This window comes from Pholcus phalangioides, unplaced genomic scaffold (assembly GCF_987345545.1).
Source record: "Pholcus phalangioides strain wild (caught in Gottingen) unplaced genomic scaffold, Ppha-v1.0 ptg000004l_1, whole genome shotgun sequence".
Lineage (NCBI taxonomy): Eukaryota > Metazoa > Arthropoda > Arachnida > Araneae > Pholcidae > Pholcus > Pholcus phalangioides.
The window spans coordinates 3879271-3897173 of NW_028301597.1; the positions used below are offsets into that span (position 1 = coordinate 3879271).

The 17903-nt window shown below is 36.9% G+C and overlaps 1 protein-coding gene across 1 annotated transcript in view; it reads left to right on the forward strand.

The window, feature by feature from the left end:
• Positions 1-10771, forward strand: part of LOC149086454 (uncharacterized) — a 32341-nt gene extending 21570 nt beyond the window's left edge. Inside the window, exons 3-4 of the mRNA XM_089255567.1 lie at positions 7994-8138; positions 10403-10771. Of these exons, the coding sequence (XP_089111693.1) occupies positions 7994-8138; positions 10403-10552 (295 nt within the window). The 3' untranslated portion in view covers positions 10553-10771. The remainder of the gene's footprint in view (positions 1-7993; positions 8139-10402) is intronic.
• Positions 10772-17903: the final 7132 nt, after the last annotated feature.

Genomic DNA, 17903 nt, shown 5'->3' on the forward strand with positions numbered 1-17903 from the left:
CGATTTCAGCTTTCAAAAATGCCTAATTAAAGCTGTGGAATTTTTTCGATGTACTTTTTACGGGCCCATAAGTAATTTTAAAATCTCTTAACCCACATGAATTTATGCAGTTGAATATCAAAAGACAATACGGAGACATTAATTTTCATTCTTGAGAAGATGTAAATAAAAAGTTGAAATCAATGTTATTGCATGGATATCCAACTTAAAAATGGGTCCGGCTATAATTACTTCATATTTAATCTCCTGAGCTTCGTATATCTCTAATCGAACTCAATATTTCAAAAATCGGGAATTCAATACAAATTTTTAAATTATTGATATGGTGGAAAACCCCACTAAATTTCCGCATTTCTAAAGTTAGAGTCGGCAATTTTAACACTGATTTCTCTGGGGATCATCCTTTGCCTGATCTTCAAAGTGATGCTGATGATGATTCTGACGTCTATTCAAAAAGCTCTCATTACTGGAAGGATTGAAAAAGTGGCACACACACACACACACACACACACACACACACACACAAACCATTATAAAGGCATAAACTATTATACATATATACTGACAGCATTGAAGAAGTGACAAACCATTGTAAAGGTATATACACGTTTGAAAGGCATTGCTAGGGGAACCACGGTAACTAAAATAAACATTCCGAAAGTGATTGTTGAGGCCCAGAAACCATTCTTGTCCGACAGTTTTCTGCCCATTTCGGGCATATGCCCTGCTCTGACGAACTTTTAAAGTAGATTATCGTTGAAGTCGGGTCCTATTTGGAATATATGCAAAATTTGGTGACGATCGATGTAAAATGGTAGATTTGTATAGAGCACACACACACACACAGAGAGAGAGAGAGAGAGAGAGAGAGAGAGAGAGAGGGAGCAGGAAATACCTCCCTCCCGTTCAGAAGAAAAAAAAATTATGAGTCCCCAAAATCCTTGAGAAAATTGTGTGTACGCCCTATGCGCCCACATTTCTATGCACTAAATTTCTTTTGATATTTTCCTTGAATTTCTTTTTCCGGTCTTAAGCTATTTGGTTGCTACAAAGGAGTTAGCTATATGTGGTTTAGTTTCCCATTTTTTTCCAAGTCTCTCTATGGAGTGCACGCAGCCCAGCAACACGATACTTACAAAACACAGAAATTGATCAAGGCATCTGGAACTTCCACCTCTTTAGCGTGAAAGATAGCTGGCAGTACTCCTCTAACTCAAAACATACATGCCTGACACATCATAAATAAGTTAGAGGCATACGTGAACATACATATTTCGGCATGAACCAATCCGTTAGAAGTTTTTGCGATGATGCTACTACTACTATACCGCTCGCCAACTTTAGCCGTATCGCTTTGGGGCAATCTACTATTAATCGAGTCTGGTAGGAATGAAGCCGCCATTTACAGGTGGCCACGTCAGGTCCGTTTTAAGGAAAGAACTTATCTATGTTCTATCTCCAGGATCGAACCCGCGAACCTGACGACATGGTAGGCAGACGAGCATCATATCACTGCACAACTCGGGCACTGATGCGCGATGCTGGCTTTCGGTTAAGCTTAATTTGTGAGATGCCCATTAAACACAATATTCTTCGATATTCCCAAAGCTAAAAAAAAAATCGAGAAGTGCGCCATCTGTCTTCTATACTGGAAGTGAAAGTGACAGATCCCTGAATTTGCGTGCTTATTGTAAGTATCATGTTGAAAGTTTATGGATGTATAAACTTAATGGATGTACTTTGGAGCCAGGAAGAACCCAGATCACAGCCATTGCCTAAACGGACAGGAGTGCCTCTGGAACATTTTTTATTCAAGGAATATTCAAATATAACAAGTAAATTGTCAAAATTATTTAAGATGGCGATCCATTAACATTAACACTCGTATAAAGAATCATTAAAACCAAATTAATTGTACAACAGTTAATTTATGTAGCACTGCAGTTTTCCAGATAGCTGCTGGACTTTCTCATCGCGAGGATCCAGGTTCAAATCCCGTTCTCGACGCAGTGGTGGCCGGCTGGAGTTGGTTTTCTGCGGTTTTCCAATTTCGAAGCAAGAACGTAAACCGGTATAAAATTTGGAAAAAACTGTCCGCAGAGCGCAGAACCGTCAGCACGATATTTACACAGCATGAAAGTTCAGTCATTTGAAATTTTCACTTCAAATATGGATGGCATCACCAGTTGATCCGGCCAATGCCCGAAATTCGGGCTTTCGCCGATCCCATATGTCGATCCCTATACATCCCTATGTATGGATCACGAAGATATCAGTATTCAAATTGTTTCGATCATTAGGGTTGCCATAGCTCACCATAATAATTATTGATTAGCTGTGGCCAATTATAAATGCCCATTATTGTCACAAAAAATACGCCAATGGTGATGACCCCGAATCTATATAACACGACTACTTTACCGCACACCAACTCCGGCCATATATCGCCGTACGGCAATTTCCAACCAGTGGAGTTGGGTGGGAAATGGAGGTGCCATCGATGAGTGGTCGCTCCAGGCTTGGTAGGTAAAGAACTTGTTTCTGATGTTCTTGCCCGGATTCGAACCGTAGACCTTGATGGCAACCTTCATAGTGAAAGACGAGCATCTTACCACCGTGCCACTCGGGAAGAGGCAGGTATATCGGGATCAATGTTTCTCAAATTTCTGCAATTTTATGCAGAAACTCGAATGCATTGTTTTGTACTATTTCGATATTTCAGCTCGTATCTGAATGTGGAAGAACATCATACTGGATATTTATCATGACAAATATTAATTTTGTTTTCCTGTTCTATTGCTTTCCATCGTATTAGCCCTTTACGTGTCGTGGAGGAGATATCTCGCTTTCTTAAGAGCCTCTCATTTTAGCCAGATATTTTGTAAAGTTGATTTTTCAATGAAACACTTTATACTCCTTTGTTTGCACCTTCTAAAAAATGGGAAGGAACTGACTGGTAAGAAAGGATGGGGGGCTAGATGAGAAATTTAAGTTCGGACGAATTCATTTCCGAAAGCAAAAGCAGGTTATTTTCACGGGCCTTCAAGTATCCTTCAAGAATCGGTAAAAGGTTAAAGGGATGTCCATTGTCTTTTAGTGGCTAATGTTTCAGCTAAACCTTTTCTTCTTTCTTTTTTGTAACCAAATAAAATTCCATTGCTTCGCGAGTATGCACATGGAATTTCAGAACATTCTAACTATGGTTTTTATTTCAAACCATTCGGAAATTAAAACTTTAGTTATAATCACCCCATATATCACGCGTTCACACGAAATTAGTCTTTTCAGGTTTTGACAGAAATGTTCCCAGCGCATATTTTGAACTTCACCGTGGCTCTCAATCAGTTGTTTAACCCATAAGAAATTTGAGCACATTCTCTTCGTAAGAAAAGAAATGGAGAGGGGGGGGGGGGAGATTAAAAAAAAAGTGAAAAGAAAGAATTGGTTTTCTTTGAAGAGACGTCATTTAAGTCAGTGCGAGAGGGGCAAAGAGCGTTCCTTGACATCACCAGCAACCAACTAGCCGTGAGAGGTAATTTCCGCCATTGACACCGGCTTCTCAAGAAAAAAAAAAAACAAAAAAAAAACCAGAAGTAAACAGGTGCGTAAATTCCTTTATAGTGAAGAAAATGAGTAAGAAAGAAAAAAATATCGTCGTAGGAAATATACCGGTTTTTATATGTAATTACAGCTCGTCATCCATTTGTTTTTCGTGATAGAAAAGCCCGTTTTAAGTTTCCTCAACTTCATATTGAATTGTGTTAAAAAAAAAATATTATTATATTTTCGCAGTAAATATTTTCATTTGAACCAACAAAAAAATTAATACAACCCACGAAGCTTAAAATCTATTTAATTAACTTGATAGGACTGAATAGTTTCGATGCAGTTATGTCTCTTTATGCGTGTGTAATTATTGTACACAATCAAAACCGATCAAGGAAAAGTAATTATACACCTTGAGTTATTCCCCATTTGTTTTCAGATACGTGCTTTCAATCAACCGTGAAAATGAATGAATTTTCTGACCAAAGTGATTGCTTTAGTGAGAATTTTTTTACTTTCCAACGAGGAAATGGAATTGACGTAAAAAAGAAATTAAAAAAAGAAAATTGACTCGAAATTTCTTGATCATGCATCGAACGATGATTTGAAATTGTTTGAACATCATGCCGTATTCCAAAGTTTTGATTTTGAGAACGAAATCGATGTGAGAATATGAATATTATTTAAAATTATTTAATTTTATTGCACGATGTTTGGATGTTATCCACCATGAGTCACAGCAACAAACTGCCGCATCTAAAGCACTTTAACGAGTATAAGGAACCCCTTTTTGCCAAATTTTTGGCAAAAAGGGGAGAGTGGATTTCTTATGCATGGACAGTACCGTATTATAAATATTAACAAATTACTCAATTCTTTACAATTTACGATGAGAATGACTCTGATGATAATAATGAACTAGAGTTGATGAGCTGATTGTGATGTATCAGGTAAGAGCACAAAATAAAATAAATAAACGAATAATTCTTTTTATTTGATAAAAACTCACAAAATTTCCCACAAATGCCGAAAAATTCCCCCCATTTAGCGAATTTTTCCCACAAATTACCATCACCGACACCGATTCAGATGATTAATCTACAGCCACACACCAGTGTCTGAAGGGCTAGTATTTTTATGGTATAACAGCTCAATGTCATTGCTGATTTTTTGAAAAAATCTGAATTTCAGGATTTTTTACCAATCAACAACGACATTTCAGTGTTTTAGTGCATAAAAATCCTAGCCCTGAGAGCTCTCGTCAGAGGCGGGAACCGCCAAAACCAGTCTGAAACGGAATTGAAATAACGAGAAAAAAATTTACTTTTTATCGAAAATCATGAAAATATGCAAAATATGCCTTAAAATTTTGAAAATATGCTCTATCACGTAAAAATAGTGAAATATGCAGACATGGAAATCCGAGCCTTAGTCATTATACACCGCATAATCGGAGCATATTTGAGTGCATGTTTTTCAGCATTTTTATATGCTCTGTAATCGTGTATGACTTCTCCGATGTTGATTCCCTCTTTCCAGAGTCAGGGCTCATTTGGGGCCTCGAGTTTTTAAATGCTTTAAGAGGACCCAAACTCATGGACGTTTTTTAGTATGTATATTAAGCATTGCCTACACGACACAGAAAGCTTATTCCGATTTAGCAAATTAACGCTTGAACACGTAATGCTGTTTGCGAATGCATTTAAGCTGGCAAACAGTGATGCCAAGGAGAGACAAAGATGATGGATCTATAGGGAAAAATCCTTAAAAACCGTCATTTCGTCGATCAGCTGATTTTGATATTACTTCTGCCAAAAAAAATACAGAAAAGAGAGGTGAAGTGTCATATTCGTAAGATAAATTTTACAATACAGGAATGACATTTTTCTCTCTCTAAATTTAGCTTCGTAATCCAGCCATATTTACATCACAAGTTAGTGAAGAGCATTCAATTTTTTTCGCGTGTTATTATTCTTTTCCTCGGGCGACGTGCGATGTGTTTATACATTTGCGTATTCTATCCGTGATCTATTGTGCATGAATTTCCTCCTTTTTTACTTTTACGTATACATATATAAAACGACGTGTTAAATGTAATGACCTTGGATGCATTTTTATTAAACGTCGCTATTGTTTGGAGACGAAAAACGTGCGGTCGTTCTTTTTTATTGCGAAGGTTGAGGATGCTCATCATCCATCTTTGTACGAGGAATGGATAGCACCTGCCACAGCTTTTTCTTCTTGTTTTAAGGTTGTTTAGAATAAAAAAAAAAAGTCAATTTTAGCGCAATACGCCAATCATGCAACCTGCATGTCTTCTCTCACAATAAATGTTTTCGGTTTTTACGTAATAAATGAAGTTTGGAAACTTCCATGTACAATACGTGCGTTCCGTTGCTGATGGTATAAATCGGTAACAACAACAAAAATTGGTTTTTTTTTTCCGTTAGAAGTCGAGACAAAAAAGTTTCGACACTTCGATCCGAACAAAAATAATGCGTGCTTTTTACCATAAGGGCAGTTTAATGACGTAAAAAAACGAATTTTAGCACTTCACGTTGGCTTAATTCAAAATGTCACTAAAATAAAAATTTTTAAATATGTGTTGCAATACACTGAAATTCGATTATGACGACATCGAAGATTCCATGAAGTTTTGTCGTTATAACCGAGCTGTAGTTACAACCATGATTGGAGTTTCAAGTATTGAAAATGCAAGGTGGATGGAAGTCTTGTGAAAATTATTAATAAATCAATCAATCGACGTAAAAAAAGTGTGAGGTTTGCATTTGAGTACTTATTGGGGCCTCTAGAGTTTCCTTTCGATAAATTAAACAAATTCAAATTTTCCTCACAGGTGGTGCTGTAAAACGAAAAGTTTGACATAACACACATGAAATGCAACACACAGAGTGCATAATTAATGTTTATGGCGATTTGCTTTACATAAAACTATCTAATTTCAATATGACCACCCTTTTTACCTTGTTGTACATCTAAATAGGGGAAAGGGCCATGTTGAAATGTGGCAGTTTTATGCACCGCAAATTGTCATAAATATTAATTATGCTGTTTTTGTTGCATTTTATGCCTCATGTCGAGTTTTTTGCTTGACAGCGTCATCTGTGAGTGAAATTTAAGCTTTTTTTTTTTAATTTATCAAATAAATAAATAACTCTTGGCATATAAGCAACTCTAGCAATATATAATTTTCTCTAGCAATATAAGTATTTTAGTGCAAACCGCACCTTTGTGTGTCAATTGGTTGATTTTTTAATAATTTTTCAAATGTTTCCAGGACTTCTCGTCCACCCTGTATAATTAGATGCAATCGAAACAAGAAGTTGTTATGGTGACCGTATGTTATGGTGATTAAGGTGACCGTATTCAAGTGAAAAAAATACGGGAAATCGGGATCACAGATACGGAACGCATATTAACAAACCTAACATTGATACGAGTAGGAAGGAAATTTAGCTTCCCATGATTGGTCGCAATGAGTGAGGCAGGAGAAAAAGCATTACGTCACTTTCGGCAGAGTTCTTGACGAAGTTCAAGATGAAGTTAGAATGACGACCCCCCCCCCCCCCCACGTCCACTTGTACCTACCATTGTTTTCGTCCCGTGGTTTGCAGGCATTTTCTTTTTTTGTTGTTTTAAATTTCACCGTCTCATTTGTTAATTCATCGAAATACTGAAATTCATCAAAAGAAAGTGCCTGCCACCTAGCGAAAAAAGTAAAAAGTGTGATTATAAATGTCGCAAACAACATAGCCAATAATGACGTACTGCTTTTTTCATAGCTCGTTGCGACCAATTATTCTGTTACACGTCCTTATTCTGTTATACAAATTTATATAGATATATACACATATACTTATTTAATAAAATTCCGGATGCACCCATCTTTCGGGAACGCTTTCGATATCTCCTTGAGATGGGAAGCGGGGTGTGTCCGGTCTTTCAATATTCAATGCGACCAATCACGAGAGTCTACATTTTCACTTCACTCGTACGAACGCGAAATTTGTTAATATGCATACGGGTCGTCTCTAATTTACCCCAAAAAATTTCACTGGAATTGTCACTTTTTATGTATAAATAGTTCTTGGTGGGCAATAATGTGCTACAGCCTGCGGTGTAAATTACGGTTTCATCGACGTTATAAGCAAGGTTCGTTAATATTATTATATCTATGGGAATCAGTAGGGACCGCCAATTATTTGACGTTATAACTTAGATTCACCGTACTTAAAAAACGTGTAGGTCCATAACAACAAATAACTAACTTACTAACACATTTTAAGTAACTTATAGTTGATATACTAAAAAAATAAATTGTTTACTAAGCATTCAGCTGTTCAATTTTTAGAGACAATGATTTTTCCAAGTATGTTCTGTTTCCTGAATATGGATTGATTTTTTTTCTCTTTTATACTATTTGCAGAACTTGTGATGGAAAAGTTGTTCACTATCCCATCATCAAGATGAACGACCTGTACTACTTCAATGATTTCCCATTTCCGTATCTAGAGTCCATAGTGTTGTATTACAGAAAATACAAGTTTAAGGATACGAAACTGACTAACCAGGTAAATAACAATCTACCTTGTCTATATCAGAGTTTTTAAATCGGAGTTTATGTAGCGAAACTTTACGAATCTACGCCTAAAACACATTTGGGAAATCGGGGAACTTCTAAGTCCATTGAACGTATAATGCAGAATATTGTAGGTTCGAATACACATAATTTGCATGTTGGAGAAAAATAAAGACACACTATTCAAATTATATATATACAGAATTATACGATGTGGGTAAATATTCACACATACAACTAACAAGTGCCAAAATTTGTATTATGAACATATTTGGCTTGGGAAATCAGGAGCGGCTTCCAACAGGGCCATCTTAATAGCACCATGCCCCCCCCCCCTGAACAAAGTTCCGTTGGAGGGACAGGTTATTCTGGACGTCCATTAGCTGGAAGCTTTCAAGGTTTCAAGGTCTTTCTGGAGTGATAATACCAGTCTATCGATTTACATACTTTAAAAATCATGGCATCACATCTTATTATCATGGGAGACAACTATCATCAGCCCGCTGGTTATGCCCAAAAATGCCAGGTCCCATGTTAGAAAAGATAGCCCTGCATATACATGCCTCTCTGGGCCCTCTCTCCAGGCAACAGCCATGGCTCCCCTTCCATTTGATATTTTTACTCACACACACACACACATGCCCCTCTGAGAATATCCCATAGTATCCCAAGAGAACCATATGGCCCTCTTAATAGGTTGAGAAAAGCGCAGCAGGGCGAAAAAATATTTTTAAAGGTTTCTTAGAAACCGCATATAATTTCAAGGGTTCTTCAACCTTTAAATACACGCGGACTGGCCAAATCAAGTGAAAAACTTCACGCACCGGCATTAATGGGAGAAATAATTTGCGAACCCACGAGAAAAAAAAAAAAATGATAGGAGGAAAATTTCCCAACATTCTGACAAATATTTCTACGTATTCCGGAGGTAAACGGCACCCTATCACAAAAGGGGAAATTTTATAGGAGAGCCATTTAACTGATGAAGCGCTCCCACATGATGATGATGAGCGAAGTAGTCTCCTCAATCCTCCTGTGATGATTTGAAGTGTGTTTTTCTTAAAGTTGAAAGTCTTAAAATGACGTATAGATGGTGTGTGCGCATATATATATGGTCTAGTTCTTTTTTTTATTTCTCTAATCTGACAAGTTTGCTTGTACTGTATGGGATGAGTGTGCATGAACTGGTGTAGCTGTAGAGTGTCGGCACCCGACATTTAGCCTGCCGATGGCAATGAGTTCTGACCCAGATTTTGTGTTCGAATCAACCCTTTTTCCCAATTGAAAGCACTTAATTTACCATGTCTGAGTTTGATTGCCATCTATCTTACACAAAAATTGGAAAAAAATATTGGTTTTTCTTTCGCTCCCGCAGAGAGAGAGATATATTTCTCCGACTATATTCCCGCAGCCAAAAAGTTCAAAGTAGTTGTCTTGGTCGTCCACCGTAGTAGCAAAATTACTGCGACCAGCCTCGACCAAAATATCGGTATATCGTTTAAAGAAGTGTCAGTCTAATGCAACGTAGAATGCCAACCAACCTGCCATGTAAAAATTTAGAGATGAATACTTTTGTTTTCTGTAACAAAGATTACGATGAATTTTTGTGTTCGAGAGAAGGCAGAGAGAGTATGGTGAGAACTATAAATCATTTTCTTCACTAGAAATAATGAGCGTAAGTATTTTGTTTATAAAAAATTCTGCTGTTGGAACCTTTAGCTCAATGGATGATCAGAAATTCAATTCAGTGCACAATACTTTTACCTTGTCAGGAGCCACACAAAATCACCTTGCGAGTCAGCTGTTGGTCACCCCTGCTATAGAACATGAAAATTATTTTAGTAATTGCACAAGAGAAAAGAAAAAGCTTGAGAGAAAAAAAACAGTCTTTACTCTAAATTATTTTCCCGAATATATATATTTCAAAGTTTTTAAATTTACCGATTTCTCACTTGTTGGCCTACATATACATTGCACATACTGTGTCTTTTCTTTCTTATATATATATATATATGCAGGGTGATTCCATAATTCCCCTTCCCACATTTTACTGGTGAACCGCAGGGCCGTCTTAAGGGCATCATGTGTTTGTGACTCTTGGCCATGGTCCTCTGGATCAGCGCAATATTTTTACAAGTGAATAAATGAATAAAATTACAAAATATTGTGTCTCGTTCCATAATTAATATTCACGTGGAAATCATGCTCGTAATTTAAAATCATTACTTGCTCAATTTTTTTTTTGTCAATTCCTAGGCGTTCTTGGATCCATATTTTCGTAATGAGCAGCCGAGTCGGAAGTCATCCAAGTCACTGAATTCTCCGTCCCCGCAACAGCACATTACAGACTACAGCGAAAAGGCTTGGACTTACGGACATTACAAAGCCTTATCGACGAGGTTGTGAGAAGATTCTCTGCCTGTGATTGTGAATAAAAAGAGGCTCGATACTTCTTCGGGATTGATGGACAAATGAGACAATTCTCACCAGGAATTTCGTGTTAAGTGGGAGTGACCATAGAGCTTGCGTTTGTATAGGTTTGACAAATAATGACTCGTCACTGTAATGCCATACTTTTGTAAATAAAACGTGAAGCAGTATTATCATTACCATGCAAATACGAAATTACGTATCCTTTTTTTGCGTTTCAGTGAGATTCCCGACAAGACATAAGTTTCACAAGGCTTTGATTATTGATATTATTTTGATCTACATTGAGAAGACAATTCAGATATAACACATCATCGCAATAAATTATCTCGATCATATCATTATGCATTCATTTACCATTCATTTCATTCATTTATTATGCATTCATTTATCTCATACGGAGTTTTCAACTGCTTTGACGCCGAAAAGTAAAAATTATACTCGTCATTTAATCTCATTGCATTCGACAAAAATGCATATATTCCGTTCTATTCGTTATTATCGATGACTTCACTGTTATTTAAGACCTCGAAATTAAATTCATTTACTGTCAGCAAGTCGATGATGAGATTTCATTTCGCTTGATATTTCATTTCGCTTATGGGAAGTCGTCGTGAATTTTCGTCAACAAGTGTTTCTGTTTGGAACAAATGTGACGACACACTCTATACGACCACTGATTAACTTTTCTTTCTTTAAAACCGAGTAAAACTCAGGTCTATCACCATCTATGGGCGATTTACGACCTAGTGAGTTGTACCGGAAGTGTAACTGTGTTTGTGTGTGTGTGCCTAACAGTCTGAGAGCGTATGTAGTGTTGTGTTTGATTTTTCAGTGTCGCCATTTATAATTCGGAAGTGAAGTGAGTGATGTGTTATGATTGAACTGCATTTGTAGGTCTGTTGTTCTCTGTGGCGAGATGATTTTGTATGAGCGAGCAAATTTAGTTTGGAAAAATTCTACAAGAAGCCAGACTTTGCTTTTTTTTTGCTCGATCAAGTTGTTAAACAACAAATTTTTAGACAAAAGTTTAAAAAATTCTGTTTCTCTCACTCTTTTTTTTATATAACATTGTTCAGCTGGAGTGCACACACACACACACTCATCGAGAATATGTACCACTTTATACCGATTATGCTTTTCAACCTATAGATCAAAATTTGAATATTTTTGTCGGAATTAAGGTTATATGGAAAGTATCCGTAAATTCAGATTACGCGTGTGTGTGTGTGAAATATATTAATGAAAGCATATTTTCTTGATAGCATAAGAATGATAAGCAAAATTCGGGAAACAGTTTCGTAAGGGTTGATCTTGAACTGTTTCCATGAATCAAGCTTTGAACATGGTCAAGAAACTCTGCAGTGATGCTGATTCCATAATGTAGCAGCTGTGTATACATATTATAATTATACAAATTATTAAAATTTGGGAAATGGTTTCGTAAATAATGATAAAAAAATTTTAGTAATTGATAATTATTATCCTATGTGAATGTTAATGATTGAGTTGAAATTCGTGGTCATTTTACAGATCAAGGATAGATTAATTGGATAAATCGAATTTTAGGTAGTTCGAACTTTTTACCAGTGACTTTGGACTTTGAATTAACCAACTTCGACCGTAGTACTTAACTGTGCATGTAACTGGTACACATTCCTCTGCGGAAATTCTAATGACTGCCGGAATGTGTTGTAAGTGTGTGTATAGCTCTTATGACGCACTTATGTTGCAGGGTTGTGCTTGTTCCGTGCTCTTCAGCCGACCAAATGCGAATGAATGATTTTTGGACTTGTTTTTCAATTCTTCACCCCGAGATCAAATCATTCGTAAGAAACTCACGAATATACAGTATATCCTGAAACAAGTATTCATGTTATTTACTTGATCGGAATATAATATGTTGAATCGAATGATTGAGCTTTGATTTAAGATTGAATGCTTATAATAAAGTCTTTTTCACAGTTAAACGATATTTCAGTGGGAAAAAAATGCTGAATTGTTTTTGACTCTATTCGAGTTTCGCGAAGAATCCAGACGCGACTGATATGCAATTCCCTATCTTCACTTGAAAGCTTTCTGTACAAGACAGACCAGTTTCCGTGAAATATTCACTCAATTAGTCGAGGGTTCAACATCCTATTCAAAATCTATAAATTTTGAACGTTTCGCAGTAAGATTTGACGACATTGAAGCTGTCACACGCTCTAATGCACTAATCAGGCTCTTCCGTGATCTCCTAGAGAGACAGATGGGTATTATTATCTAGAATTGAAATTTGCATAGACCGGAATTTTTTTCCTTCTTAAAGTAAGCTCTATTTTGCTTCTCTCCTGTTAAAAAACGTTGGTAAACTTTCCGCTGCATATAATTCACCTTAAAATATTTACAAGAAAACGTCAGTTTTTATTTGATTCATTTTCCAAACGCGATAGTTTTTATTTGGATTCTTATTCTGTTTCATTGCAACAACAACATTTATGCTTCGCCTGGACGTCATGTGATTTAGAGCCGTATTCACCGACATGGTTAAAACCAAGTCACAATTTTTGGAAGAGATCAACATAGATTGGTTAAAAACCTGAATTTAACCAACCTCTCCATGTGGATCTCTTATCAAAAAATTGTGACTATAGTTTATATACTTTATTATATACTTTAAACCATGTCGCGGTGAATACCGTCCTTAGCAATTAACCTTCGGGTATTGAAGTGTGGTTTTTGAATCCCAGGATAGGTGCAAGTTGTATCTAGAGTTTTGCAGCAACAATTCCTTCCCGCCCGTTCTCGGGAATTTTTTAACGATTTCGTTAAATCTTTGGTCGGGAAATCAGAAAAATTGCTCCCTGCATTCAGTAATGCTAGCAATGGAAAATTCATGTAGTTCTTGTGATTGTCAAGAACTGAATCTGCAGTTATGACACTGTCTGCAGATCTCCCACTTCGAAAGTCTCTCCGCACAGAGCAGGCAGACCTACAACATGATAATTATATAACACGAACATTTAAGCATTTACCATCTTCACTTAATGCCCCTTGGGGGTCATATACAAATACAAATACAACGCCACAACAGGCAAAATGCCCAACGAAGTGGCTGATAATATAGTGTACATTTGTTGTATGCATATGTATTTTTTTTGTTTTGTATTTCTTTTTGTTTGTTATTGTTGAGTATTTATGTAATGCGTATGTGTGTGAATCTTTTGAACAAAAAATATGGAAGACAGATGACAGCACTAGCAAAAACACGAAACAAGTACAACTCTGACAGAATACGTTAGGGTCATACATACACTCAGAACACACATTTCCAGTACGTACCGATTCATTATAAATTCAGCAGAGGAATATGTACGAGCCTCATGTACAGTTAAGAAGAAGTAGAAGGTGTGGCATTCGACTTCACTTCAAAATATGGAAGACAGATGGACAGATGGTAGCACCACTTGAACATGAAACACGCATAACTCTTTTTTTTTCTTTCTCATCGAGCACAACTCCGGTCTATCGTCGTGGGCAATTCACTACCGATTGAGCTGTACCGAAAGTGTGTGTGTACCTAACAGTCCGAGTTCGTATATAGTGCTGTGTGTGAATTGTCAGTTCTGCCATCTATATTTCAAATTGCGGGGGAAATATAATGATTGAATATTTGTGACGTTGTAGGCCTATTGCTCTCTGTGGCGCGACTTTTTAACGGAGAGATCGGCTCGCATTCGTGCCTCGAAGTTGGGATCCACAGAAAACAGCCTTCAGCCGACGACCACTGTTGCGGCGATGGGGTTTGAACACGCATAAAACTCTGGAAGCGTATATCCGTTATTGCACACATTCCGGCATGTACCAATTCTTTAGAAATTCCCCAGAGGAACGTTTACAAGGAGCATGTATGGCTAAGTAGTACAAATTTGTGACACTAACAAGATCAGATGCATAGAGACCTTCTATGAAAACGAGATATAGAGTTATATGGTTTTCGATAGAAAATATGTATATTATTAGGCTGATTCTTCTGGGCAGATAAGGGACCCCAGGTCATCAATTTACCAATTGGTAGGCTGATTCTTCTAGGTAAGTACGGGCCCCAGCATATCACTTTGTCCGAAGGCCGATGATGCTGTTTAGGCGACCATGAACCTTCTTTTGCCAGACGTACGTGTTATATGTATATATATATATATATATAGAAAATCGGGATAGGGGAATATGCGGGCTAACCAAAAATCCCGACCTAACACCAGCTCCGGGGGTTAAGAGGAAGAGACGCTGCATGGCTGAATCATATCTTCGCATAAATAAGAAAGATGATTCTTAGAATTCTGAAGAATACTCGGGAAGTACGATTCCCGAACGACTCAAAATGTCGATAATTTAGAAACCCTAGTTGTCTCTATCTAATCGTTTGGAATCGGCTCTAAACTGTAGATTCAGATCTAATCACTGTTTAGAAATATACGTCTCTAACGACCGCAGTCCTACAAATGAACAAACTCGCATTCATTATTAATAGCTCTTTCTCAAAATTGAAAAAAACAACAACAACATTGAAATTAGTTGCTCTGAATTGGAAACACGAGTGTCTGCAAATAGTTGATGTCACGTGTGTTTCGGAATTTTTTTCCATAAAAGTTTTATTACACGATGTTTTCCACCAAAAAAAGCATGAATTTCGGGTAGTGAAGTGTACATTAATTGAAATGGATGTCTTTCGTGTTTTATTTGTGTCGCTGGTAAGTTATGGCGAATATTCATTATCTCTTGCACATGACAAACAAGGTCGCAATCGCGTGTTGGAGCGTGCTCGCGCGTCCACCAAAAAGAACACAAACAAGAGTGTGTTTTTCGGTGTCACATTTAGTTTAGGCTGACAAACGTGAGTGTGTATCATTCTGAGGGATTTCGCTTGTTGCTACGACGACCTTCATCTCATACCCACGGTACATTGTCAGGAAATGTGTCAACTAAAATGTCGCGCCTTGAATTCATTACAGTAAAATAACAAAACACACACTCACTCACTTTCGGCAAACACCCGCAGTCAAAAGAGACACAAAGACGTTCCGTTATTATTAATGCAATCTTTTCACGAAAAAAAAGAAGAAACGAAAGGCCACGTGCAATAATGTCAAAGGCTTTTTTCGTGACTAAATCTATTTGATAATTATATGCCTTTTTAATGATTTGTTAACAGAGTTTTCGGTACAGACCGAGTTGTTTAGCATTACTTATAATTTATGTCGGCCGTCCAAATATATCATCATTACCGGGAAATACCCGTATATTCGTATTCCTCGAGCGGATTTTCCACGAATAATGACATTTAACCTTAAAAACATTTCTAAAAACACGTGTTTGTGGTGGGTCATTTATTTTTTCATATTTTTTGTCCGTTAAAAATATTTTAAATGATCTTTTCCCCCCTCCAAATTAACTGCAAATCGATTGCGGAAACTTTTTAAAGAAATACAGAAATGGATGGGGGAAAAATTGGAAAGCGTCATGTTGATTGCATGTGATGATATATCGCGTTCACGTGTTCATCTTTAAAACACACAATGGACCGCTGGATGTGAATCCATTTTCTTCAACCGGAGAATGTTAAAAATTGGTAAAAGATACTCCAATATAAAGGACACCGGGCAATGAATATATTTTCCTTGATTTTTACGTTATGGTACACCTATAATAATGCACTCAAAAACCTATAATTTGACGGTTTATATGTTCAAAAACCATCCGAATTTCTTGTGTGTTGCGTAGTATCAGCAGATATTTTTTCTGAGAGGAACTAACAATGAATACATTGTTTTAAAATAATTTGTAAAAAATAATTTTGTAAACATTTATAGAGCATGTATCGATGCGAGTATGGAAATTTATATTTGTTCTGCATATATATAAGCGCTACCAACAACACCTTTCATTGCCACATAAAGGGTTATTACCGGCTTAGCAGAAATCACTAAACCCTTTCCAAAATGAAGCGTAATTTCTCATGAAATAGGCTTTCTTCTTATTTTCAGCGGGTGCAAATTAGGCTGACGGCACAGTGGTGGTCGGCTGAAGTTGGTCGGCAAAATGTAAGCTGGTCTTCCCATTTGAAAAAGTCTCTCCGCAGACAACAGCACACTTTCAACATGATACTTTCATAACATTCAAATCCAAGCATTTAAAATCTTCGACTGAAAGTATGGAAGACAGATGACAACAGTACGAGCAAGAACGCAAATCAAGCACAACTATGATAACATAAATACGCTAGTGGCTGACAACATAAATGCCTAACAGTCTTGAGTGCGTATGTACTGTTGTGAGGGAATTTCATACATCATTTTTGTCGCACCACGGTCATTTTCTGCACACGAGGGCTAATAAGAACGGGACCTACAATTTATTGCCGATTCCGAACGGCAGGCTTGTTTTTTTTATACTTATCGAGAGGTTGGTGCGCTAACCCCTCGATGGGAGACTTCCGGGTATCGAACTCGCGATACCTCTAAACATCCTTTGGTACTTTAGGCGAGTATCTTATCGTCCTGCGCTACCGCACCCGTGGGAATTTCAGAGCTACCGTTTATTTTTCAAACAATGAATGCATTGTTAGACTTGCTTTCTCTGGTGACACGTTCTAACGGGATCCAGAGCAGTAGTTTAAGTTTTTGAAAAAGTGATTTTTGGCATTAGAAAAATTGAAGTTTTTTTCCACAATGCGTCGCATAGTTTCAATCAGTGTCATTGCTTCAAATAGAGAGATTAATTAACTTTTTAGCATGGGGCCTTTATAATTTGATATATACCCGGGTTCGACAGAATATGTTTGCTACTCGTTATAGCAGGATTATTGACATGAATACGTCTTTTAAATCATCTGAAGATACTGGAAGCATTCGCAAAGATTATGTGATGAAATTCTTTAAACGCTCATATCTCGGGAAGTGTTCAGAACTTCAGTTTCAGACGTTCGTTTTTGATGTCTGCGTGTAGATCTCGTTAAGGCAAATTCCATATGTGATACAATTCTGATTTTAACATCTCTCCCGATCTGAACACCGCTTTCGTAACGAAATTGTTTTACGCCACATCTCAAGAGGTTCACAACGCAAATATCAATCAAATCTTTATTTTTTTGGGTGCATGGACCCATGACAACACAAATATGGTGGCAATTACAATAGAGCTGCGATATTATTAAAAACATAGGATTACGAAGTATAAATTAGTGAAAACAAGATATACCTAAATAAGTAAGAACCCAAAATAAAAATTACTAAGTATAAAAACTATTTACATGTGCAAAATAAAATAAATGAAAGACTCAAGCGCA